At 38.3% G+C, this 25,075-nt stretch overlaps 1 protein-coding gene across 3 annotated transcripts; it reads left to right on the top strand.

Moving 5' to 3' along the window:
- The first annotated feature begins 3,006 nt into the window (after nt 1–3,006).
- On the top strand, nt 3,007–21,050 carry LOC134644232 (MAGUK p55 subfamily member 4-like). 3 transcript variants are annotated; one of them, XM_063497058.1, is made up of 21 exons: nt 3,210–3,371; nt 4,806–4,863; nt 5,829–5,950; nt 6,040–6,117; nt 6,589–6,672; nt 6,786–6,917; nt 10,801–10,882; nt 11,320–11,405; nt 11,703–11,774; nt 12,040–12,236; nt 12,542–12,600; nt 13,131–13,148; nt 13,983–14,024; nt 14,140–14,160; nt 15,179–15,217; nt 15,511–15,678; nt 16,193–16,273; nt 16,710–16,803; nt 16,991–17,099; nt 17,226–17,360; nt 17,506–21,050. In XM_063497058.1, the coding sequence occupies exons 2-21, from the start codon at nt 4,842–4,844 to the stop codon at nt 17,689–17,691; spliced, it is 1,827 nt and encodes a 608-aa protein (XP_063353128.1). In that variant the 5' UTR covers nt 3,210–3,371; nt 4,806–4,841; the 3' UTR covers nt 17,692–21,050. The 3 variants fall into 3 exon arrangements, with proteins under 3 accessions (XP_063353129.1, XP_063353128.1, XP_063353130.1); XM_063497060.1 differs by lacking the exons at nt 3,210–3,371; nt 4,806–4,863; nt 5,829–5,950; ... (1 more) ...; nt 6,589–6,672; nt 6,786–6,917 and adding an exon at nt 9,543–9,740; XM_063497059.1 differs by lacking the exons at nt 10,801–10,882; nt 11,320–11,405; nt 11,703–11,774; ... (10 more) ...; nt 17,226–17,360; nt 17,506–21,050 and adding exons at nt 7,750–8,044; nt 8,491–9,659 and having other exon boundaries at nt 3,007–3,371.
- Nucleotides 21,051–25,075: the final 4,025 nt, after the last annotated feature.

The raw sequence follows: 25,075 nt of genomic DNA, 5'->3' as shown, positions 1-25,075 counted from the left end.
CGCTTGTATTTAAAAGGTTCCCTCATGTAATGATCTGCTAGAGGGTGTGGGGAGCCATAGCCCCGTCCTCCAGGGCATGAAGCAGGTATGGAGGAGATCCAGGCTCCAGACATCCAGAGGCCCCAAGAGCACAAGAGACCAAGGAAGACCAACGGAGGGGCAACTGTGCCACTATCCCGGAAAGAGCTGAGGAGAGCCCAAGATGAGGGGTCACTCAGCAGCCACGGAGCAGAAGCCAGGGGGGGTTGCAGTGACGTGCCCGTGAGCTCCGCCGGCAGCCAGCTGTGCCAGAGTGACCGAGCCCCAGGCCCAGAGGCCGAGGGCACCCCCACCCTTCGAAGGGGCCCGAGCGAGCCCCAGGCTCCAGGCCCCAACAAGCAGCCACCAGGAGTGAGCCAGTGTGTACCTGGACGCCCATCCCCAGACACAAAGAACCACCAATGCACCGATGTCTGAGGGCGTCTGCCACTGGCAGGGGGAGTGGTGGGGGGAGATAGGCCTCCATACCCTGGAGGGCCTGAGATGTCCCCAGAGAGGTGGCGTCTGATACCCGACCTGACATATAGACACAGACAAACAGGCACACACAGATACAAACATCCATTCCCACCCTTATGCTCTCATATGCAATTACTCAGCACTCACCCAACATGGAGACAGACATAAATAGACACTGTACACACAATCACACTCCCCAAGCGTACTCTATACCCCAGGTCTAGGTACCCTTGCCCCTAGAGGGGGAAACTGCACCCAGATCCAGGTAGTGTTACCCTCTTCCCTGGGGTGGAGAGAAGCAGACCGCCCCGACTCCCAGCCTCAATGTATTTAAAATTGAAAGGTGGGCAACGGCGCCAGGGGTGAGGTTGTACACCCTGATGGTCTTCTGGATGCCGTGTAGCTTGCCCAGCCCCAATGTCCTATATGTATGTGTTATGAGAGTGTGAGTAATGTGAATGCCTAAGATGTGGGATAAAATTGAGGCACAGGCAGACAGAAGGGGACAGAGGGGGGGATGCCTCCCCTGCACCCTGGTGACACACCTTTACCCCAAGGCCCTGCATATGTGAGTGATTGTGGTGGAGTGGGAAGAGGGAGGCAGCTGGAGATGGGGAGGGAAGGAAGGGAGGGGCAAGTGGCCCCTCCCTGGGGCCAGCTCCCCGGCTGACCCCAGTAGACACCCCCATACCCTGGAACCCACCAGATGATCCGGATGGGCCCATCCGGACCATCCGTCTTGGATGTTTCTAGGTAATAATGACTTTTAAAAAAAACATAAGCAGTACATTTTCAGGAAATAACACAAATTATTTTAAAAAGTTATATTTTTGTCCACTATAAAAATATTGTGGAGATTCACAAGCATTCATGCAGAATGAAAATAATTATAAGGCAATGTAAATAAAACAGAATGCAATGATTTGCAAGTCTCCCTGTCCCGTATAATAACCCCATATTTTATTCACAATAAAATATGGGGTTATTAGACAGCCCCCCTATATTTTTATTGAGGGGTGGGTGGGGCGGGGCTATCCCAGCTGTCTTAGGGCGAGATGCAGTGCTAACACATAGACACAGACAACCATTCACACTCACACCTAATTTTGAGTTTCCAGTTAACCTAACCCCACTAACTGCATGTCTTGGGACTGTGGAAGGAAGCCGGAATACCCGGAGAGGACCCTCATAAACACGGGGAGAACATGCAAACTCCACACAGAAAGACCCCGGCCTGATGTTGGAATTGAAGTCAGGACGTTCTAGCTGTGAGGCAACAGTGCTAACCACATTTCATGAAAAATATTAGCTCATTTTGAATTTGATGGCAGCAACAAGTCTCAAGAAATTTGGGACATTCACTACTGTGTAGCATTCCCTTTCTATAAACATCTGAAAACAGAGTTTTAAAAAGTTACTTGTAACTTCAAAACCATCAAAAGCAAGAAAACACAGAAGTTGGCTACTAAACAATGGAGTAAGTTAAGAAGGTAAAATCATCAAACTTTGCACAGAGTAAGCGTAAACAGGCACACAGCCACCTAACAGTATGCAAAGCAAAAAGTTCCTCTGGCACTGGAACGCTTTGCTCCTTGGACTTACGTACTCCGGCCTAATTGCTAAATAGAATCAGCTGTAAAGAAGGCCAGCGTCTAAGACTGGAAAGACAGCAAGACCACACCCACTGGGTCAAAATCACAGAGGCCCTTATATGGCCCTAATAATCTCCCTTTATATTAGTCATGACACAAAATCTATATTCCTAATTTATCACTTAATTTATCACTTGATCACTTAATGTGGGTATTGTTATGTGAATTTTGCAAAGAACTGTAGCTGGTCAGATATTGAGAAAGAGTTGCTGCAAGAAAACATGCTACTACTTTTCCATGTTTTCTTGCATTTGTTTTGTTATATGTCCTCTCTCTCTTTCTTTGTGTTTTTGTCTACCACTGATCCTTCAGAAAGCAGAATAATCCTGGAGGAGGTGACCCAGTGACCATTACCCTGCAATAACCCCCAACACACACATACACAAAGCAGATACAGGCTGGCCTCACCCAGATGTTGCAGTGGGATTTAATGCACCAGAAGTACTGTTATTCTGTGCTGCCACTCTGACTCTGGTTGGCTTGCTGACCTGCTGTTTGTATGTGCCAACAGTTATTGTGAGAATCAAGACCAATGTTCCGCTTATAGGGACATTAAAGATAAAGGATCATTTTGTTGATCTTCACATCGTGACAAACCTGCCGCTTGTCACGGCTATTTGAGGCTTTGGACTCTGTCTTAGGCTTTGATTTGGAATTAAGGGAAGATTAAGATAAAGGGCAGGGTAATGCATTATGCCACAAAGGGTTCTCACAAAGACAGCTATACAAACATGTGTGATTATACGGTGTGTGTGTGTGTGTGGGTGGGTGGGGGGGGCTAAAAGCAGTGAAGAGTTAAGAAGCTTTGTGATTTGATGACTTACTTAAAGTGAATGACAGAGTGAGGAGATGAGGATGGCTGAAGAATACAACGAGAAAGCAGGAACTTGAATAAAAATGGACATGGGAACACTGACAGGGTTAGCGATAAAAACTTCAGGCTGATAACGAAATGTTTTTTAAAAAATTGCAAATATCAGCAAACAGGGAAGAGAGAAGGGGGAGCAGGAGACAGAGCAAGGGAGTGAGAGAGGGAGATTGGTGGTTGGTGGATTAAGTCGGGTCAGAGAGGATTAGTGTCAGTTCAGGTTTGGTAGTAAACTCACATTCATGTTGTTGGCGTTGACTGCTTCTGACACACTCGCCCTACTGGTTCACTTCAACTGAGAAATCCCACACTGAACAATCACTGCAGCAGAAATTGGACCACAGGAAGGGAATGTAAGTTTACCTTTATTGACACTTCTGACTCTTGTGGTGCAATTGATTAAAAAAAAAAAATCAGACTAAGCATATACAGCCTTCCTACTTGCTCTATGGGGCTTTACTTACAGTTGTCCTTTTAGCTGAGTGCTTATTCGCTCACTGTACTTTTTATATGCCTTTTTGTGTTTGCTTAGTAGCACAGCATTTGAAATACCAAGAACTTGAATGGATGAGGGATGAAGGATTTAAGCACATACAGAATAATCACAAAGAAATACTAAAAATGCTGCCATCCACTATGGGGCCCTCCTGGCCATAATGTAGACACAATAAAATATTGCGTATTTTATATACAATAGCACAGCAACAAAATTCTCCCTGGTGTATATAGATCTGGATTCAATTAATTTTTTTAATGATAATATGTATCTTACATGATTGATAAGCGACACCAACAGAAATAGTCCAAAAGAAGCTCATTACACAGTTTCACAGAACCCAAGGTTTCATGACTAATGGAAGCTCTTCCCGGACAGTGTAAGTGGAAACGGAAGTTGAGCCGAGATAAGCAGCTGAAGAATAGCCGTAACCTGAAATTAGTCCACATTTAGTAACCTGCTGCTGTAACAGGAAGTCCTAAAGTAGCATAAGCTGCATTTAAAACATTCACTTCATTCACTGTTTCCCTCTCTGCTGTTCAAAGGAACATGATTTTTAAAAATTGCTCTGCAATTTTGATCATTTGTTGTTTTTTAAAAATAAATTTTAACATTAACATTTTATTTGTAATCTCTGTATTTATTCAAAGTAACCCCTAATAATGACCAAAACTACACAATAAAAATAAAAAATAAAAACAATCACAGCACGATTTAAGTTAATTATTTAGACACCATTTGAGGTAGAATGTGTATTACAACATGGTATAAAGATACACCTATTTTCTACAGCCATAACATTTAATCATAATAGTAAGACTTTGCTATGATCTCTCAAAAGTTACAGGCTCTGAAATTTGAAGTAAAATGAACTTAAAAACTACTTATTTTATCCAGCTCCAGTCAAATTGTCCAGGGCATCAAGGTCTGTTGTTGATCAATTTTGAATTAAAATCATGGTTATCAGCCATAACTTCCAAACGCTGAAGATTATATCCATACCAAGTAGTAATTTTGAGTATTTAATGCCTTGAAAACATGAAGATCAACCTGATATTCTGCCTAAGGTGAAATGCTTTTGGAATGAAAACGTAAATGTGTCATCTTGCTTTGTCTGTTGTAATAAAGCAAGATCGTAGTCACACACAACATTGAATTGAATTATGTTTAATAATGACATGGGTACTAACTAAAGATTGTTAAATTATGTAGATTTGTTTTATTTTTAATATGTAAAACATGAGGTTGTTACATAAATCTGTTTTTTATTTTTTTCTCCATATCTTTTCAGTGGAATAACCGTTTCATTCTCTTCTGAACAATTACCATGAAACAAGCTATGGAGGATGGTGAGAAGCACGTACACGTATACAAACAAATTCAGTAGACTTGAATTCACCTGTCTCAGTCATGAGTAAGTCTTTTCAAGACTTATTATAAAAGAAGGTTCAGGGCTTCTCTATAATGTTAATCCTGTCTGGTTCTGTCTGCTTTTCACCTTCTGCTCAGGAAAAATGTAAAACCTCAAACATCTGCTGTGATATTAAAGGCAACATTCATTGGAATCTGTCAGTCACAGTGTAATTAATCATGCAGTACCACAGCTTTAATGCCCCAATTCTAACTATTTCTGACAATACTAAGTGAAAGATAAAGAGACAGTTAAGCAAACACTGGAACAATACAGTAATCAAACCAAATTTGGACAATATGAGAGCACTTTTATTTTTCAATTACTAAAAAACTTTCTCCACTGATATTATTGTACCAATGTGAAATAAAATAATATGGAAATGTGGTTTTACTCTAAGCACTTAAACCACATTTTAATGTCAACATTTCAGATAATGCAAATTTGTTCCCCAAGCTAACCAACTTGAATTAGCTACGTAGGATCACTTCGGCATCTGTACTGGATAGCAGTGTCTCCAGTTTGTTAAAGCAAATATTTGATTTGTACGATTATTTATCTTCTGTGCTGCTTTGACTACACTCTAAAGCCTCACTCTATCTGGCTTAGTGCAGCTGCCGTACCATACTGTGATATATGTCAGCAGGCTCTCAATGAACGAGCGGTAGAAGGTCAGCAGCTGGTTGGAGTCCAGTTTGCACTTCCTGAACTGCTGCATAGGCATAAGTGCTATATGATTGTGTGTGTAATTTGATGAATTAGTTGCAAGTGCTTTGAGCTCTCAGCTGTGTAGAAAGGTGGTGCATAACTACCAGTCCATTTACCAAGAATTCCCTGTGTCTTCCCTAATTCCCTATGTCATCATTTGTTTTTCTCTTTTTTAAATTATGCACATGTGTTCAGGTGTCAGTGAGGTACTGTCCAGTGTGGTGAAGGATGTTGACCAAGCTGTTAGCAGGAACATTAATGGTGCTCAGCTTCTGCATGAACTACTGAGTGCACCGTGGCTTTGTGCCCTGCTGAAGGTACATGATTCAAAGGTCCTGCAGTAAAAGACTCACATCTACCATCTGTCTGCAAACTAAAAGTTATCATTTGGTGTTTGTGTCTCCAGATTTATGAGTGCCTGTTAAAGTTCCAGAGACTGACACCAAGCCCCGTTTTGCCTTATGCTGCAGGACTCTCACATGAGGTGTGTATATATACAACACAGCAAACAAGCAGCCATAGATGAAATATTTAGATCCCTAAATATCAGTCATTAGTGTTCTGTAAAATATCACTTTATCACAGCTTATTCAATTGGAGTGTTAATCCTGCATCTTGCAAAAGGTAACAAAATGAAAACTAAGTAAGCCTGATTATGTAATCAATAAAGAAACCAACCAGAACATGTCTGCTTTCTGTAAATAATACAAAGCACAACAGGAGACACCCTTTCTACATTTACATTTAGATTTAAACATTTCCTTTTTGAAAAAGTTTATAGTCATTTTAAAGTCATTAAAATTATGTCTGGATCTAAAGTTTCTTCTAGAAATATTTCCATAGAAATAAGTGTTTTTAGGTCTCTTGCTTTCCTTTTAAATATGTCTGGTATTCTGTCTTGCCAGTATAATGTAATTCAACATCTAATTCGGGGATCTTCTTAAATTTTCATTAGGTCATAACTGCAATACTGACAGCTCAAACGCCTTCAGCTCCAGCTAGAGAGTTGTGCAGCCTCCTGAGCTCACCTCATATCCAGGTACATATATATTCGTTTTATATATTCATTTTAGAATCCATGTTCATCATGGCATGCCTTTCTTAACTTATTCTGGTTACCCATTACTGATTATCTATCTCTCTGTCTATCAGGCTCTCTTGTCATCTCATGACAGTGTTGCACAGTCAGACTATGAGCCTGTCTTACCCCCTCTGCCTGATGAAATACCAGAGGATGAGGAGGCAATGAGGATTGTGTGTCTTGTAAAGAACAACCAGCCTCTGGTAAGACATAAGCATTTTCCTCATAAATGTAAACTTTTGCTCTGAAATACAGTTTAGTTTGCAGTTCTTGAGTTTACATGAAGGACCTTATGTATATATTTCCTATAAGTTTATATTGCTTTTTAAATTGTAAAAGGAGTAAAAGGAGTTAAAAATCCTGGTAGCTTTAGTGCAATCAGTCACCCATGTCAGGAATCCCTAGCAGGCAGAGGTGTACATTCGTGTACAACTACTCAGAATAATTTGATCAAAAGGTCCTTTGAGAGTATGTGAGTGAGTTGATGAATGAATCATTCAAGACCAGTGTTTCATCCAACAATAATTTTTTGATGACCTATTAGTATTTTTTTAAACTGTCAGCTATAGAAACCTATAAATATACATATATGTGTTTTTGTCATTTTCTGTACTTGTTTTTTGTTTTAGATAAGCTAAGGTAGCTTAGCTTTCTATTTACATGGCGTAATTAGTCTCAATATCTATGTCGTCCAAAACTCTCTGAAAAAAAATGACAAAAAAAACCATTGCTTATAAGCACAATCCAGAAAGTGATCACATTTTCAAACAAACCAAACAAATTAGTAATATATTCCTGGAAGACAGGGATGCAGAAATGATCACTTTTATTAAACAGAATCTATGAAGTCAACAAGATGGCTTGTTGACTTCATAGATTCTATGACAAATCTGAAGGTAGCCTTGCAGGGTGCCCTCAGATTAGTCATACAGTAGTTAAGTCTTAAATTGCTTAACTATAAATTACATTATGTTAACTTTAAAATGTTCTATTAAACCCTAAAAACTCAAAGTTTCTCATCTTTCATTCATTAAGAGTGGAGAAGAGTGTAGAAGGAGTGTAGGAGAAATTCACAGCCGCTGGAGCAGCCTGCGCCGCTTTACATTGGAACGCCTCATCCCTGCAAGAAGAGCTCAGTCAGGGGAGGAGCTCAGAGTGCCCGAAAGTGAAGCAAAGCTTCCCCTTGTTCATAAAGATGGCAGGTCCCATCCCTTTCTCCCTCGCTATGAGTCCACAGGAAGTTGCTATTTGTGCTCGCCAACTGTACGACTTGGGAACAAAGGACTCAATCAGTCAGCTCCCTCTGTTTTGAACCCTGCTACCTGCACCGGTAAGAGGAGGAAGAACAGATGATGACAGTCCATGCAATCACCAATCATCTGACCATTTTCATTTGATCATTCTTTGTCTGTATTTAAGCCACTAAATATAAAAAACAATGGCAACATATCATAGAAACGCAGGCCATCCATCAGTACCTTCACTAATCATAATCGAGGATTCATTCCTTCTTGTATCTAATCATTCTAGTATTTGCTACTTTCTGGGCAAATATTTTCATATGTCTAGCAATGGCAATGAAAGGCAGCAACCACTTCATCTATCTTGGTGTCATTCCTCAGTGCAACCAAGTGTTCATTTCTTCATGAACCTGCCATCATCTGGCAGTCTATAAGTCTTTTGGGCTTTCCTGCCATTACATTTCTTTTCAGACATAGTTTGCTAATGTCTTTCTGTTCTATTGAACTGCACATTTATTTGGTGGTTCATTTTCAGAGGAACTCAAACCCAATGGGAAAGATGGTGCTTCAACCAGAGAGAGCAGTGATGACTACTCATACCCACCTCCTCCAGTCCCAGCTTACAGTTTTAGCCTTCCCAACTCTCCTGTGTTGTACAAAAAAAATTCTACAGGAGGACAGTCAAGAAATATCCCCACACCTGGAAGGACCTCCTCTTGTCGTGGCATGAACCCTCTTAGATCTCGCACTGCTCCTTCTAGTCCTGCAACTAGAAGGAGTACTCGGGAACAAGGGGTCAGCACTATCTCCAGAAGAGATGGTTGTCAAACCACTCAAACCAGACCTCATAACACACATCAGGAAGAGTCTTTAAATCATCCATTAATGTTCCACTACGCTACAGCTCCTCGTCACAATGGATGCCAGAACATATCAAAACGTAAACAAAATGCGCAGCAGCAGCAATCAAGACACCATAATCAGCCTGCCGAACTCAACAAACAGTGCAGTGTGGAAGAGCTTAGGTCCACTGTTCAGATGGTGGCCAGCAGTATTGAACACAATAGTCAGGACGTACGCCAACTTGGTGAGAGGATGGTGGCAGCATCAGAGATGATCACAGACAGCGTGGAAGAGAACGCCCAGGCACTTAACCTGCTCGCCGAGGTGGTGGACAAGCTTCAGGGGCTAATCGTAACCAAAAATCACCTCGAGTCATCTCCTCCACAGAGAAAGACACAACAATACCCACCCTCACCTCCTCCAAGGGTCTCCTCATTATCTCCAAAACTTGTCCGCAAATCTCCAACACCATACCCAGGCCCACTCTCACCATCCTCTTCCATTACTTTCTCCTCTTCTTCATCCACAAGTTCTTGTGCGGATGACTTTACAACATCTAGGAGTCCAACACAAATTAATGGTGGATCCAAAAGGATGGTGGCAGCTCCTCAGAGGGCAGGTAGGGGTGGTAATAATGGACAAGTGAGGTTCAACACTGGAACCATTTCAAGAGCTCCTCTGGAGGACCAACAAGACTGTAAGAGTACAGGCTGCTTAAAAACAAAGAAGAAGAAAAAGAAAGTGTAACTAGACTAAAAACAAACCTTTTCATCTCTTTCCACATTTGTACTGGAAAAACTTTGACAGTGACAAAAATACCTAATATTTTAGTCTAAAAAGAAATATCAGCTACAACAACATATGGACTTTTTTTTTTTTAATTTGAAGACTTTTCGATTTTTCAAACGATCACTCAAAGGAACAAAAGCAAACAATATAAAGGTATAAAGCAATTTCTTTCTGTTTTATTTTCTTCATCTAGTCCAACTATTCTTAGAAAGTATGACAGCTTTCATTTTTTTCATCAGCTCTGATTTATTATTTTGGGTTCTTGACTATGATGGTCTGAATATACATTGAGCAAAAAAGGAGGAAAATGTTTAGGGTTACATTTATTTTTAATAATATTTGCTATGGATTATTTTGTACATGTTGAACTGCATTCATCTTGACTCATTGTTTGTACATTTACGTGGTATCTATTGCACATCAAATACAGCAATAAAACCCTGTGGAAACACCTAAGAAGTTTTACATTATTCCACGTATAGAAACATCAAAATAAATTTTCATGAGCACTGTTTTAGCGCCTTGTTGGAACTTATGAAATTTGCATTTTTTTAAATAATTTAGCATTTTCATTTCCCAAAACTATGGTAGCAAATTTGCAGGACTACTAAAGTTATCCTTAATTTTCATGAGCCCTGGCTACCAGTTTGCTTCTAGCAATGGCCTGTAGTGGACATGGTATTGTGTTGATAGTGTTTACCTTTAGAGTCCCCATGATATTTTGATGTAATGCAAAATGCTGCAACAGCAATGTAATGAGTTAATATCAAATGCCCAAGCATTAAAATATATATATAAAAAAACCTTTAGTTATCTATTTAAGTTTGATCTACCACCAGCACTAAACTGTGTGGTTTTGAGTTGAATGTATGTTCAGCTGCTGGGTGTATTATGTTAGTGTGTATATTAATATTCCTCACAAAATGGCACAAAAATGGAAGGCCTTATAAAAAAAAAAATTAAATGGTGTACAAGTAGAGCTTTTACTTAATTTGCTGATATTTTTAATGAGGATCTCATGAAGAGAAAATGTGTTTAAACAAAGTATTTATTATTTACTTTTAAAATTGTGTACTTTTAAAAATTAATTTAGTCAAAATGTTCCATTTGCTAATGTTAGAAGACATATTGCCTTTGCCTTAAGGTCTCTTGTCACTATTTTTGCTTGCTTTTTACTTTGTTGTTAAATTTTGAACAACTCTCTATCTGTTAGGGTGCAACTATAAGGAAGGATGAGGCAACAGGAGATATTTATATTGCCCGGGTGATTCATGGAGGATTGGCTGACCGCAGTGGTATACAAGTATTTTAAGTGTGTGTGTGTGTGTGTGTGTGTGTGTGTGTGTGTGTGTGTGTGTGTGTGTGTGTGTGTGTGTGTGTGTGTTACATGTTTAGACATCTTTGTGAGGACAGAAAATTGGCATGCCACTATACTTATACAGTCGCTTATGGGGACAAAATGTCCGTCCGAGTTTGAAGGTGAATGTGGTTTTAGTGTCAGGGTTACAATTAGGTTATGGTTAGGTTTAGGCTGAGGGCTAGGGAAAGCATTATGTCAATGAGATGTCCTCACTAAGATATGAAAACGTGTGCGTGTGTGTGTGCGTGTGTGTGTGTGCGCGCACGTGTGCGTGTGTGCATGTGCATTTTTGCTTATGTCTGTGTGTGAGAGATGAAAACATCAAGCCTAGCAATAATATGTCTTAATAAATATGGTTTTTGCCTGTATCAGGACTTCTACATCCTGGAGACCTATTAGTGGAGGTAAATGGAAACCCAGTGGTGGGCCTGGAACCAGAACAGGTCATCCATATACTGGTATGTTATCAGCATCTGCTAAAAATAAGCAAAACATTTTAAAAAGAAAATACTATTATCAATGCTATTGTATAAATTTTAGAACTATTAAAGGCAGTTCTTACCACCTCATTCAAAAGCCCTTCAAAGTAAAAAAAAGAAGAAAAAGAAAATGTTAAACACAAGCTTTATAGCTTTATAGTATTAATAATATGTATAAATGATAGTATGACAACATGCTTGGTGAAGGTGTGTACATCTGATTATTAAAAATAATTCTCAACATATTTACTTCTTTTGTATGACTTTCCCTGTCAGGCCAATTCCCAAGGCACTATCCTGTTTAAAGTCATTCCAAATCCATCTCAGGCATGCAACAGCCAGACACCGGTAAGAAACACACACTTTATCACTTTACCTCCAGTATCACTTTAGTAAAAGCACATTTTGTTGACATTGAACTTGTAAGCAGGAAAATCCCTGTACAATTACTGACATGATTCACTGATTGAGGTCATATTAGACTGTTATTTTCCAGGCCGGTGTTCCAGGTTTAAAAACATGATTTCCCTCAGTACATCTGTGAATGTTTCACTTTTTGATTAATTCATTTTTTAATCTGCAAAGAAACAAAGTTTATCTGTCTGTCTTCCAGGTATGTATGAGGGCAATGGTAGACTACTGCCCTCTGCAGGATTTTTCCATCCCATGTCCAGATGCAGGAATGGCATTCAGCAGAGGAGACCTTCTTCAGGTGGTTGACCAGTCAGATGGACAGTGGTGGCAGGCCAGGAAACTGCCCTGTGCTACATCCTGTGCTGGTCTGATTCCCTCTGCCAGCATGCTGAAGAGGTGAGACGCACTCACATACTGTGAAGATGTGACGAACTTACAGGCTGCAGCCAGAGGGAGCGGTTAGTTTACAGATCTGACATTATGAGAGTAAGAAAACATTTATAACATAATTCTAAGTAACTTTAAAGGGCTACATCACTTTTATTCTGCACATTTAACTGATGGCAAAGCCTTAACACTGTTAGGTAAAGTTAGCTTATAATAATGTCAGAAAGAAAATATGTTTGCAGTTTGGCTCCATGATTTTAGCTTAAGACTCTAATACATTGGTTGCATTTAGCAATTTTTTTCTCTTTCTACAGTAAACAGAGGGAACAATGGTGGTGTCAGCCCTTACAGGTTCATACCTGCATCAGACCACGTGAGGAATCATGGTTGTTATTATTAAACGTGTGCTTATTTAATAGTTTATATATTATATGTACATTTATTGCAGAGTTGTTTGTAACTTGGATATTTCTCAGTAATGCCTAAAGTTTTACAAACCAGTGTGATTACATGAAGCACTTTTTCAAATCAAATCAAATCACTTTTATTGTCACGTCACATGTGCAGGTACACTGGTACAGTACATGAGAGTGAAATTCTTGTGTGCGAGCTTCACAAGCAACAGAGTTGTGCAAAAATACAATAACGTAAAAAAAGCAAAATATAAGAATGGCTAAATCTGAAAGTAATAAATATATGTACAATATATTAGTCTTTAAAAGATTTGAAAGATAAGTCAGTCACTACAAAAACAAAATATTATTTTATGTCGGTGTGTGCATTAAAGTTTTTTTTATTTTTTCTCACCTGTGTGTAAATCTCTACCTGCTGTGGAAATGTGACATAAAATGAGCAGTGCTTTTGACAGCTGTTTATTTTTTCTGTTGACCCTGCTGCCCTCAGTGACCCTGACTGCTAACGGTGGGTGTGACATGTGAAACATCATCCATAATAGTCATTTAATGTCGTAGTTTAGTTCATTTTATTTTTCTGAGTGTGCTTGTTTGTTAGCTTGTTTTGATGACACCTTTTTATTATTATTATTCAGCACTAATTACTGTTATCTGCACTAACCTGTCAGTTCATTTCTAACACAGAGAGGTGTCGCTTAGGCTAATAACAAACCACCAATAACAAAAACAAGAAACCACAGAAGACTTTTTTTTTTTAAACTATAATAATTGAGGTCTCTGAGACTATTAACAGAAACAATAATCTATACTACCGGTATACAATATCTCCCAAACATCACTTGTTCATCATGTTAGGAAATATCTTGTAGAAAAATGTTACATACCCAGTTAAAGGAGTCAAAACCAGCCATCCATGCATGCATACTTATCCAGAGCCAATCACAGCTTTCATACGATGAGAATTCCATGAGAAACCTATCCACAGGTCACCAATCTACCAAAGAGAGAAATACAACCATTCACACACATGTTCACACTCACAGCTGATTTTGAATCACCAATTAAACTACAGTGTTAATCAAGCTGCTTCTGCAGCTGCTTATTTCATCTTCTCAGAGATCTCAAAGGTAGAAACAAGAGCTAAGATCATGCCAGGCTGCTCCTTTCACAGTAACTGAAGTGTGTTATGTTGTGTTACAGTCTGTCACATTAACACTTTCAAACAAACATAGTTTTTTGTGCCTTTCAGCCATACAGTATGTTGTCTTTGTTGGCGTATTTAAACCCAGCTACATGTATGTGATAATAAGCTTTAACTAACTTTTATGTTATTTTGTTCCAGAGGAAAATCCTGCAAATTCTGATGAGAAACATGCAATAACAGGTGAACATAATAAATACATATTCATATATATTTTAAATATTTAGTTTTTATATACGAAAGCTATGCGTTATTCAACAACCCATTGAATGTCACTATTTTATTTTCTTTTTTTCAGATCTGGAGGAAATAAATTTTGGTAGGTAAGTCTGTCCAGTGATGAATGTGTAAAACGTGCAACCTTTTGATTGCATGACGCTCATTGCTGTTCCTTTCTAATTCTTAGTGGTTTTTTTCTCATATTTATGTCCATTGAGTTTCTCATCAATACTTTAGAGTGACAGAGAACCAAACAACAAATTCTTTACACATGAATAAAAAAACTAATCACAAATGATCATAAAAACAATGATGCAGAAAACTGTTGTGCCTCATATGAACAGTGCTAGTTTAAAAGATAAATTATTTAAAACAAACAAACAAAAATATATATGTATTATATTTATATATATATATATGTCCTTTTTGTATATGTACTTGTTTATTCTGAGTCATAATTCGATGAAATTATTTTAATGAAAATTTTGAATGGTAGTAATTTAGGTGCATTTTTAATATGACTGTTAGAGTGAATTGATAAATGTTTGTCATTTTTATGCTTGACCATCCATCTCTATATAGTTTAACTGTGGGATGAAAACAATTCCACTCTCCCCCTCCCCAGATTCTCGAGGTTCTGGGTGCGAGGTTGAAGTGTGTTATCACAGGTCTTTTGATGTAAGCTTCCTGCGGTTACGACCCTTTGGTCAGCAGGAGGACACACACACACACACACACACACACACACACACACACACACACACACACACACACACACACACATTCCTACTTACATATAGAAATTCACACATGGCATACAAAGCTTTGTCTTAGAACTATGTGGGCGTTACTTCTTGTGTGTCTCAATAAAAGGCAGCAGGAGGAGGTCATCGTCGGGGGTCATTTTCGTGTGAGACACAAGACGATACTTCCCTTGCAAGTGAAAACGATCGATTGCTGTTGACTTGTATTTCTTTCACGGGAATAAGTCTCTAGAATTAGTGGGGTCTGAGTTAGACCCAACAATGACCATGAAAATTAAGGTCAGGCTTACAAACAAAACATAAAATGTACTGTCTGGTGATAAATTTAGGAGTTTGAATGTTTCTTTCCTTCAGATGAAGCAGAATCTGATGTTACTGATGGAATCTACCTGGGTAAGACATATATGTTATTCAGATAATTAGGTAGTATTTAAGTAGTCATTAAGTGGGTAGCACTGATAATAAAATCTATACTGAAGGATGGATTTAATAAGAAAAATTATTATTTAATAATAAATTGCTACAATCTAATGAAATCATATCTATAGAAAATATATATTATCAATAATAAATCCTTTAACTGCTGTCTCTAAACTTTGGTAACTTTCACCTTATAAGGAGAAGTGTGTGTGAAAAGTGTGTCAAGTTTATTAAGCGAAACTAAAAGTGCTCTTTAACCTCACCAGCTGGTTTCCGTCGAAGTTTCCGTGTCTGGAAGAGGACTTCCTACAGGAAGCGACGACAGTCGTGCACCACCTGCTCCCCCAACACCAATGCTTTGTCCACTCCCTACGAGGAAGTGGTTTTGTACCAGCGCCCTCCTCAGGAGAACCACCGCCTCATCATCCTCGTCGGTGAGACGAATAGCTGCATTATTAACACATAAATGTCCCTGAAATTATGGAATGTCGGTAAAGTTATTCAAATAGACCTGCCATCTCGTGTCAAAAGACAACTGCAGCACAAAATTGCTGAACAGAATAAAGATTAACAAAATCTGAGATTATCAATTGATCTTGAGACCCTCTGTAATCGAAGCCTCTCTGTATGCTTAGATTTTTCACTGGTTCTTGAACACTGAATTGCTGGCAAAAGTACAGTAGTCCTTTGAATTATTAGCTGGAGTACTTATCTAATTATAATACATACAATAAATAATGCTTTACTTTATGTACTGTTCAACACACTGGTCTCATCCTTGTATCAGGAGAATGTTTGAAATCATTTCACGTCTACTGTTAACAGCACCTGCTGTTTTCTCCTTGTTTGAAAAGGTTTATTCTCCAGCATTCTTGTCCGTCTCTGTCTGTATATCTTTGGAAGTCTGAAGGAGATTCCTACCAGTCGATTATTTGTTCTTCTGCACAGGTGCTTCAGGAGTTGGAGTAAATGAACTGAGGAAGAGACTCATCAAACTGAATCCTTCGACATTCCAGGGACCAGTGCCTCGTATGTGCCTTTTACTTAACACGTGTGAGGTTTTCCTACAGAAATCAAATGAACCCGTTCTTCTCATTTTAAATGACAATAAAAAAGGCGGCTCTACATTTAAAGAAAAAAGAAATATATGTTTTTGTTTTGTTTGTTTTTAACCATCTGGAATATTATCATGGACTGTGTGTGAAGACGGTTGTGAGGTTTGATGTCACCTGTTGGTTTGCAGTTGAGCCCAGTTTGGTATAATTACTTATGAGAAGTGTCCTGTGACTTCCAGATAAGAAGCATGGCTTACTGGCTTTTACACTCTTGAAAAAATCAATTTAGCTCAATGACGGAGGTTGTAGTAAAGTCATGAAAGTGATTTTACCTGCTTTATATGATTACACTAATTTTTTCAATGTGACTAATTATTAATATATACATTCTGATTGGTCTGTTCTTCTAGACACCACTCGCTCAATCAGAGCAGGAGAGCAGAACGGTAGAGAGTACCACTTTGTTACCAAAGAACTGTTTGAGTACATGGTCTGCAACCACAGGCAAGATTTTATTCATTTACCATATATGTTTTGCTAATGTTCTTGGTGTTGATTGGCATGATTTTTTGTGCTTTTTGTTCAGATTTTAGTGAATTCTATAAGCTTGTTATTTATTTATTTATTTATTTCTAATTTTATGCTGTTTTTGTACGTGTGGATGTATGAATGTGTGTGTACATGTGTTCAGATTTGTGGAATATGGAGAGAGTAAAGGTCAGCTGTATGGAATTAGCACTGATGCCATTGATGAGGTGCTAAAACGAGGGCGGATGTGTATCATTGACGCCGAGCCCCATGTGAGTTTGATTTAACACAGATTCACTTATTTCATGCATTCTGAACAGTCTCTAATTTTTCTGTGAAGCTTTTTGTTTGCATATGATTGAAAAAGCTTTGGTGTTAATATAGTATTTTATTTCCAGAGCATCCAGCTGTTGCGAACAAAGAAATTTAAACCCTATGTGATTTTCATCAAACCACCCAGCCCAGACAGACTCAGGCAAACTCGGAGAGATGCTCGAATCATCACCAATTATGCCATCAACAGGGTTTTCTCAGTAAGAGCATAAAAAAATGATGTGTGTGTGTGTGTGTGTGTGTGTGTGTGTGTGTGTGTGTAAGAGAGAGAGGGAGAGAGAGAGAGAGACAAAGCAAAAGAATGAATGTTATTTAAAACTGACAGTAATAATAATGTCGTTTTAGGAGGAAGATTTTGCAGAGCTTGAAGAGACATCAAAGCTGATTGAAGTGAAGTACAAGCAGTTTTTTGACAGCGTCCTGGTGAACGATGACCTACAGGACGCTTGCATAGAGCTCTGTTCCATCATTCAGCAGGCACAGGATGAACCACAGTGGATACCTGTAAGCTGGGGCAGAGCAGAGGATTAGCACAGGGGAAGAATAAAATACTTAAAGAGATGCGAAATGACAATGTGAAAGTGAAATAAGAAGAAACAGGCAGAAATGAATATATAAAAAGACATGGTGAAATTCTCAGAGCAGAACATAAGGATAATACATTTATAAGGGATGAACAGATAATCAGTCATGTGATTATGATGTGACACTATCCATGATGTCATATCTTTGCAATTGGGAACAAAACTCGTATTTGTATCCAGTGGTTGGTAACCCTAGCAACAGTTTGTTTCATGTTACATGCTGTTGTATGGTGTTGAACACTGCACTTTAATTATATTTCATATAATCACTCCCAGTTTTGATGCTGTTTTTTTTTTTTCAGTGACAGCTGTTCAATGTATTTACTTTCAGTCTTTGCCTCTTTGTGCTGTAGTGATATCTTATTGGTATGTTATTGGTATGTTGTGGTTTAGAGGCTAAGTAGGCTGCATTTTTAATTTGAAATGTATGTCATATGGAATGTAATTAAGTACAGTTACTGTCATATAAAGGTACTTGCACTTTACTTGAGCATTTCCAAATTGGTCACCTTTGTGCTTTTGCTTCACAACATTTCAAAGACATACACCACAACATTCACTTAAAGTCTTTGTTATTTGTGTTAATATTATATTCAGATTTTACATATCAAACATGTCAGTTAAAAGTTTAAAGTGTTACCAGCAGGAACAGCTACAGCAATTAAATGATATTTAATTCAGCAGTAGTTACATATTCTTGCTATCCTGTAGGCAAATTCAATAACTTGTTGGCTTTTTGTAAAAATAATGGTGACCACCAGTGTTACCGCTCAGCCTCTTGGTAGACACAACTATGGTATCAATTTCAAAATCCTATGTCGCCTTGTTCTCAAGTTATCGCATTCACAAACTTAGGTGTCCATGCTGCCTGCTTGCCCAGCGACATGACTGAGAATGTCGAAAAGACAAAATTGCCACTTCTTCAGCTCAATAATAAGAAATAAAGAACAATATCTAAGACGACAAAAGGAATACACAATGAGAATATCTTACAAATACATTCATGTGAAGATACGTGACATACATCTATATTACACAGTACCCAGTATGTGCTGGTAGTATCTCCACTAATTCAGCAGTCTGTCATGTTTCACTGACTGCAACAAAAGCATCATAGCAGAACAATTACACTCTTATGTGTAACAGTTGCCAAGGAATCTTTTTCATCAAATTCTGATGATTTAAAGGTGTAATGCAGTTAGTAAAATGGCATTCATTTGTGATTAGCCTTTTCCTTCTTGAATAAATATAAAACAAGACCTTGAGAGAAACATTTTGCTTGACTGATTTTATTTGTAGCTCTTTGGTCAAGAAAATAATTTGCTTTTGCAATGAATGTAGAACGTCTTATTAACACTGTACAAATGTTTCATCACAGCAATTGTATTTTAATGGCATTGCATTTGCATGTATATGATACAATAAAGTAATTAAAACCAAAATGTTACAAATAATCATAACAGTGAAAAGAAAAACTGTTGTACTGTCATGTAAATTGCACACTGCTGTTACATTAACATCAAACTGGTCCCACTCCTTCACCTAAAAGTTACCAAAACTTAAAATTAAATCAACAGGAAACTGCTTTTGATCATCACATTGTGTTCCATTGTGTTAAAACGTCTTTGCAGACAATTAAGATGTTTAATTACCTGACCTTCTTAGAAGCAAAATATAAAGTATTCACTGTACCTGTATGATGGACTGAAACTGACAGCTTACATTTCTCCTGTGATGTTTTGTATAACGTCCAGCTTTTTCCACTTTGGAAAATTCACTGCACAAGGGGATAACACATCTTTTTGTCCAGTGTGTTTACTTTTTTCCAGAAGCTTTTATTATTTGCCGTGTTTAAACAACAGAACAACTCAGGTTGTTCTGTTGTTTTAATCCTTTTAGATTTGACTGCCACCTTGACACAGTTGATCATAACATTCTTTTATCGAGACCTGAACACATTGTTGGTCTTAAAGGCACAGTTTTATCATTGTTTAAATATCTAGGTCTTTTTCTGTTACTATTGGGCAATACTCCTCTTCCTCTGCCCCAATTTGTTGTGGTGTGTCTCAGGGGTTTGTTTTGGGTCCAACTCTGTTCTCCTTATCCATGCTACCTTTGGGATTTATTTTTAGGTATTACAACATCCCCTTTCACTGTTATGCTGATGACATCCAAATTTACTTCCCCTTGAAACTGGGTGTTTCTGTTCCACTGTATTCTTTGCCTAACTTTCTACATGATGTCAAAGACTGGTTAACACAGAATTTTCTCACCCTAAATGTAAATAAGACTGAAGTTATGGTTTTTGGAAGTCATTCTCCTTTGGATAAGTTAATTGTTACCCTCGGTTCACTTGCTTGTCATCATTCTCACACTGTAAGAAATCTCGGAGTGTTTTTAGATAGCTCTTTTTAAATTACAGAAGCAAGTGTCCACAGTTAAAACCAGTTTTTATCAGTTATGTGAAGCCTTATCTTCCTCCAAAAGACCTAGAAACACTTATTCATGCCTTCATCAGCTCCAGACTGGACTACTGCAATTCTCTCTATTTTGGTCTTCAACACTCATCGCTTGCAGTTAGTCCAAAATGCTGCTGCAGGTCGTTTAACAGGTGTTAGAATGTATGGACACATCACTCCAGATTCAGCACATTTACACTGGCTCCCTTTCAAATACTGTATTAGTTTTAAGATTCTTTTACTTGCTTTTAAAGTTTTAAATAATATGCCACCCAGTTATTTAAGCAAACTCCTCAACATTTATAACCCCAAAAGAGCACTGACATTGTCTAACCAGATGCTCTTAGTATAACCGAGGTCTCGATTGAAGCATAGAGGAGATCAGGCCTTTGCCCAAGTTGCAACGCCTGGACTCTGGAATAATCTACCAGATGATATTTGTACTTCAGAGTCTATTCAGTCTTTTAAATTGTGTCTTAAAACTCCCCTTTTTTTAAAATTTTAAACCCTTTATAGTCTCACACGTGGGAAATTTTGTAGTCCTCCACATTTAACCCATTCACTTGCTCTGGGGAGCAGTGTGTAGAGATGGTATCTTGCTCAAGGGTACCTCAGGGTAGCCTGGATTCGGTTGATTCCAGTCCCCGACCTTCCCATCATGGGGAGATCACTCTACCTACTGAACTATCCCTGCCCCCAGCAACATTGGCTTTTAACTCAAGTTCTGTTTGAATAACCTCAGACCTGTTTTTTAATGTTAATACATTGTCTTCTCATTTATCTGTATTTGTTTCTCATTTATCTGCATTTGTTTCTCTATTGTTTTCTCTTGTTCTTAACTGATTGTGAAGCACTTTGGTCAACTCTGTTGCTTTTAAATGTGCTATAAAAATACATTTTGAATTGAAGTTCATTGGACACAGTGGAATGTGATTCATTGGTGATTTCAGTGCATCTTTGTGAGATTAATGTATATGCAGATTGCCTGCTCACTTTCATTATACTTTTATGATCCACACAGTGGGTAATGAGCAGCTTCAAGGGACATGATCTAGACCTTCTGCTGAGTTTTGAATTTTGTTGTATATCTGTCTTTTCATGTAACATTAGTCATTCAGACTATTCCAGGAAACTTCAACCTTCAAACTTAAACTGAGTTATAGAAGTGTTATTAGAAGTGACACTTCTGGGTTCAACACATACAGTATGACTTCCGATAAAACTTCTGTAAAAGACAAGAAGGAACTAAGCTAAAAACTTCCTCATTTATGCTTCAAGTAACATGTGCTGCAGAGCTGACTCTCTAAAGGGAAGCTGACTATCTCAGGAGAGATGGAGGAAATCTATGTCAATGTTCAACATGGCAAGTCAGTCAACAGAAGCTTTTCAGCAATTCAAACAGGTAAGAATGTCCAGTTCGATGGAGATTGTCAAAGGACTGAAATCCCCCAAACCGCATCAATCTAGGACTTGAAGTAATGTGATAAATAGGAACTCAGCGGGGTAACCATGTACATAGTTAAAAACAAGTTGTAAGTGTTGTGAAACTGGAGTCTCTGGAGCAGTCTCAGCAATATAATATTTCAGAGTGTTCCAGATGGTTAATTATGGCCAAACAACTGTGATCTAAAAATTGGAGCCACAAGTCTTTTCTTTGCTGCAAATTTTTTGCGATGTTGAATTGTGGACTTTGGAGAAACTAGGACAGCATAGTGGTATTTAGTGGCAGTTATCCCATTTCATCTATTATGATTAGTCCTGGTGATTTATAAAGTGATTTATAGAAATTGGGTTTTGTGATTTAAATAAATATCTTACCTGCATTTAAAGTCTGAATTGTGTTGTTAAACGGTAAAGGTTAAAATATGTGTATGGCTATTACAGCTTTTATTGCTTCTAAGAGGTTGCTCTAGCCCACAAGCTGACCGTCGCTTAGGGCGTTTATTTCTTGGCCTGCTACTTTAGTAGCAGTAACACCAAGTGCACAGATCATTAAGGGAAACAAGGGGAGTGACTGACTGTACTTGACTAACAGAGCTGCTTAATCAGAGTATGTTATCAGAGACAGTGGTATCATTATCTAGAACCATTCCAGACTTACTGTACCGCAGTAACTGAGATTATGTTGCATAAGTTGCATTATGTGAAAGACATCTCTGACTTTTTTTTCTTATCAGGACCAAAGAGCTCTGACGGGAAGTTTCACAAAGCTGTTATTCTTACTTTGGGGTTGCTGAGTGTTTCCCTGTTGGTTGGGCTCATTGGCCTTGGTCTTCACTGTGAGTTTTGTTCACATTTAGCTTTATTCATTTTTAATCATTTTTATATTCTGTATTCCATATTCATATGAGCAGTTTATGCCAAGCCTTCAGTGCACAGTCGTGTGTTAATTTATCATCTAATTATTTATAACTTCATTACATCACTGTATATAATTAGAAAATAATAACAAAAAATGGCTGTTCATGAATACCAAACAAATAAAAATAACAACAGATTTTTATTGTTCTTCTCCACTAGCTTCATTGTCATTGTATGAGAGAAAGCAACAAATTATAGGCACTATTAGAATAGCTGTTTTTATTTACAGATACGGAAGACAATGGATTCCAGTGACTCCAAAGTGCCACTGCATTAAACATTGTTTGGCCAAATGTATTTCTAAACAGTGTACGTGTAAAGTACACTTGAACATATGTACACATAAAATAATTTCAGTTGCTGAAAGGACCACGCTGCAGGCACCTCGTTATACTAATATTAACTGACATTGTCTTTCTTAGGTGGCAACTATGGCGTTATTTTTGTGCCTCTATTCTAACTGCACGTAAAAAAAAAAATTTGCAAGCGCAAATGTTGCATTTTGTGGAGAAAATTATTTTTGAGCGAAGAAAAGTGTAGCTTAAACTAGATTAAAACCAACAGTGGTCTTAAAAAATTATATATTTTAAAATGAAATAATTAAACATACTAACCGAAAATGGATTTGGCTACATTCTGGACGTGTTTCCTGGAATGCAGTAGCTAGCAAGCTGATTGGAGACCATAACAGCCAATCAGAATTTTCGCATCCAAGTCTGTGATTGGTTGGTTTTGTGGCACACCTATAATGGTGTACAGAGAGTTGAGCGTGCACGGAGCAGAGATGCTGTGAGCACGAACGTCACACTGAGAGCAGCCAACAACTGAGCAAGAGGGGCTGTTATTGTGTGTGTATATGCATAATAGAAAACACTGAAATACATTTCTTGCACGCAGCAATGAATTTTGTTTGCTCCAATTAAACGTTTCTTCACTCAAAATAATTTTCTCCTCAAAATGCAACATTTGCACTTGCACATTTTTTAATTTTTCTTAACCTGCACTCATAGCATAGAGGCACAATATTAATGCCATAGGTAACATATGTTGTAACAAAGCCTGTCAGTATTGACCAACTCTGTTGTTAGTTTTGTCCTTAACATAATAAACACAAATATGACATTTTTAAATGTTTTTATTTCCAGATCACAGTGAATCTGCACATTTCTCTTTTCTCAAAAACAACCTGACTGAGCATCTCCAGGCCTCTATTAATGCGATGTCATTCATGATCAGAGAGAGAGACCTGCTGAATTCAAGCATCACTGAGCTAAAGAAAGAACTAATTTTAACCAGACAGAGAGAGAAAACTTGTCCAGCAGGATGGAGGATATTTAGTAGTTCTTGTTATTTCCTCTCCAATGTATCTGGTTCATGGACAAGAGCCAGACAGGACTGCAAAGACAAAGGAGCAGATCTAGTTGTCATTGACTGCAACAAGGAGCAGGTACTTCCCTAATAGTTGACCAGACTGCTTAGTTAAGGGTATGACCATAATCATAATAATGTGTAAGTAAATAAACACAGCAACTACAGATCGAATTGCGTCCAATGATCTTTAAGAATGACATTCTTAAAGTTGTTTTAGTTGAATGGAAAGCCGTGTGTGGGTTTGTTTGTTTTTAACTGGATAGTTTTCTGGTGTTTTTAGTGTTCATTGTGTCATACTCAGCATGTATCTTCTTCCAATCATGGTGGGGTGAGTTGATGCCAAATAGTAAGATTTTGGAGAAAGAGAAGGAAGTTAGTCAGAACTGAGGAGACTGCACTACCAGAAGGCTACATCGCAGACACTTAGGACAGCTAGAAGTACCTTAGAAATATACAAATGGCAAACATGAAGAGGCCGCTAGAAAAGCCACAACCAAATACCAGCAGAGTGTCAAATCCTAAGGTGTCAATTGAATGGCAAGAACAAGATCTGCTGAATCACCACGTACAACCAGCCAGTCATCATATACTCTACTGGGATAACCAGCTCGGCAAAGGAGAAGATAGAAGTCCCTGACATCAAGACAAGAAAGCTCTTTACCATGTATGAAGGGTTTCACCCCACGTCCTGCACCCTGACATTTTATGTGAAGCTGAAGGAAGGAGACCAAGGACTAGTGATTGTCAGAACCATCATCCAGAATGAAACAACAAAAATGGGTACATCAGGAAGATGGCCACAATTAATTTGTGCTTGGCGAATACCTCAGGCATTAGAAACCTGAGAAAAAAAGAGGAGCAAGAACATCATGGAAGGACAGGCCCCTGCACAGTATGTACTATGGGCAGATAGAAGAAGTGGCTGATATCAAAAAATCCTACCAGTGGCTGGACAAAGTTGGACAGAAAGACAGCACAGAGGCTCTAATCATGGCAGCACATGAACAAGCCCTGTGCATAAGACTGAAGGCGGGGGTCTATGGTGGTCTAAGTCTCAAGGTCAAAATGGGGTACAATACCCTTAATATAATTTAATGTATAATAGCTTCACTTTCTGTTTAATGATTTTATAATAATGAT

The sequence above is a fragment of the Pelmatolapia mariae genome, linkage group LG16_19 (genome assembly GCF_036321145.2).
Source record: "Pelmatolapia mariae isolate MD_Pm_ZW linkage group LG16_19, Pm_UMD_F_2, whole genome shotgun sequence".
NCBI lineage: Eukaryota > Metazoa > Chordata > Actinopteri > Cichliformes > Cichlidae > Pelmatolapia > Pelmatolapia mariae.
The sequence above is the reverse complement of the archived record's forward strand: the minus strand, read 5'-3'. Positions and strand labels throughout refer to the sequence as shown.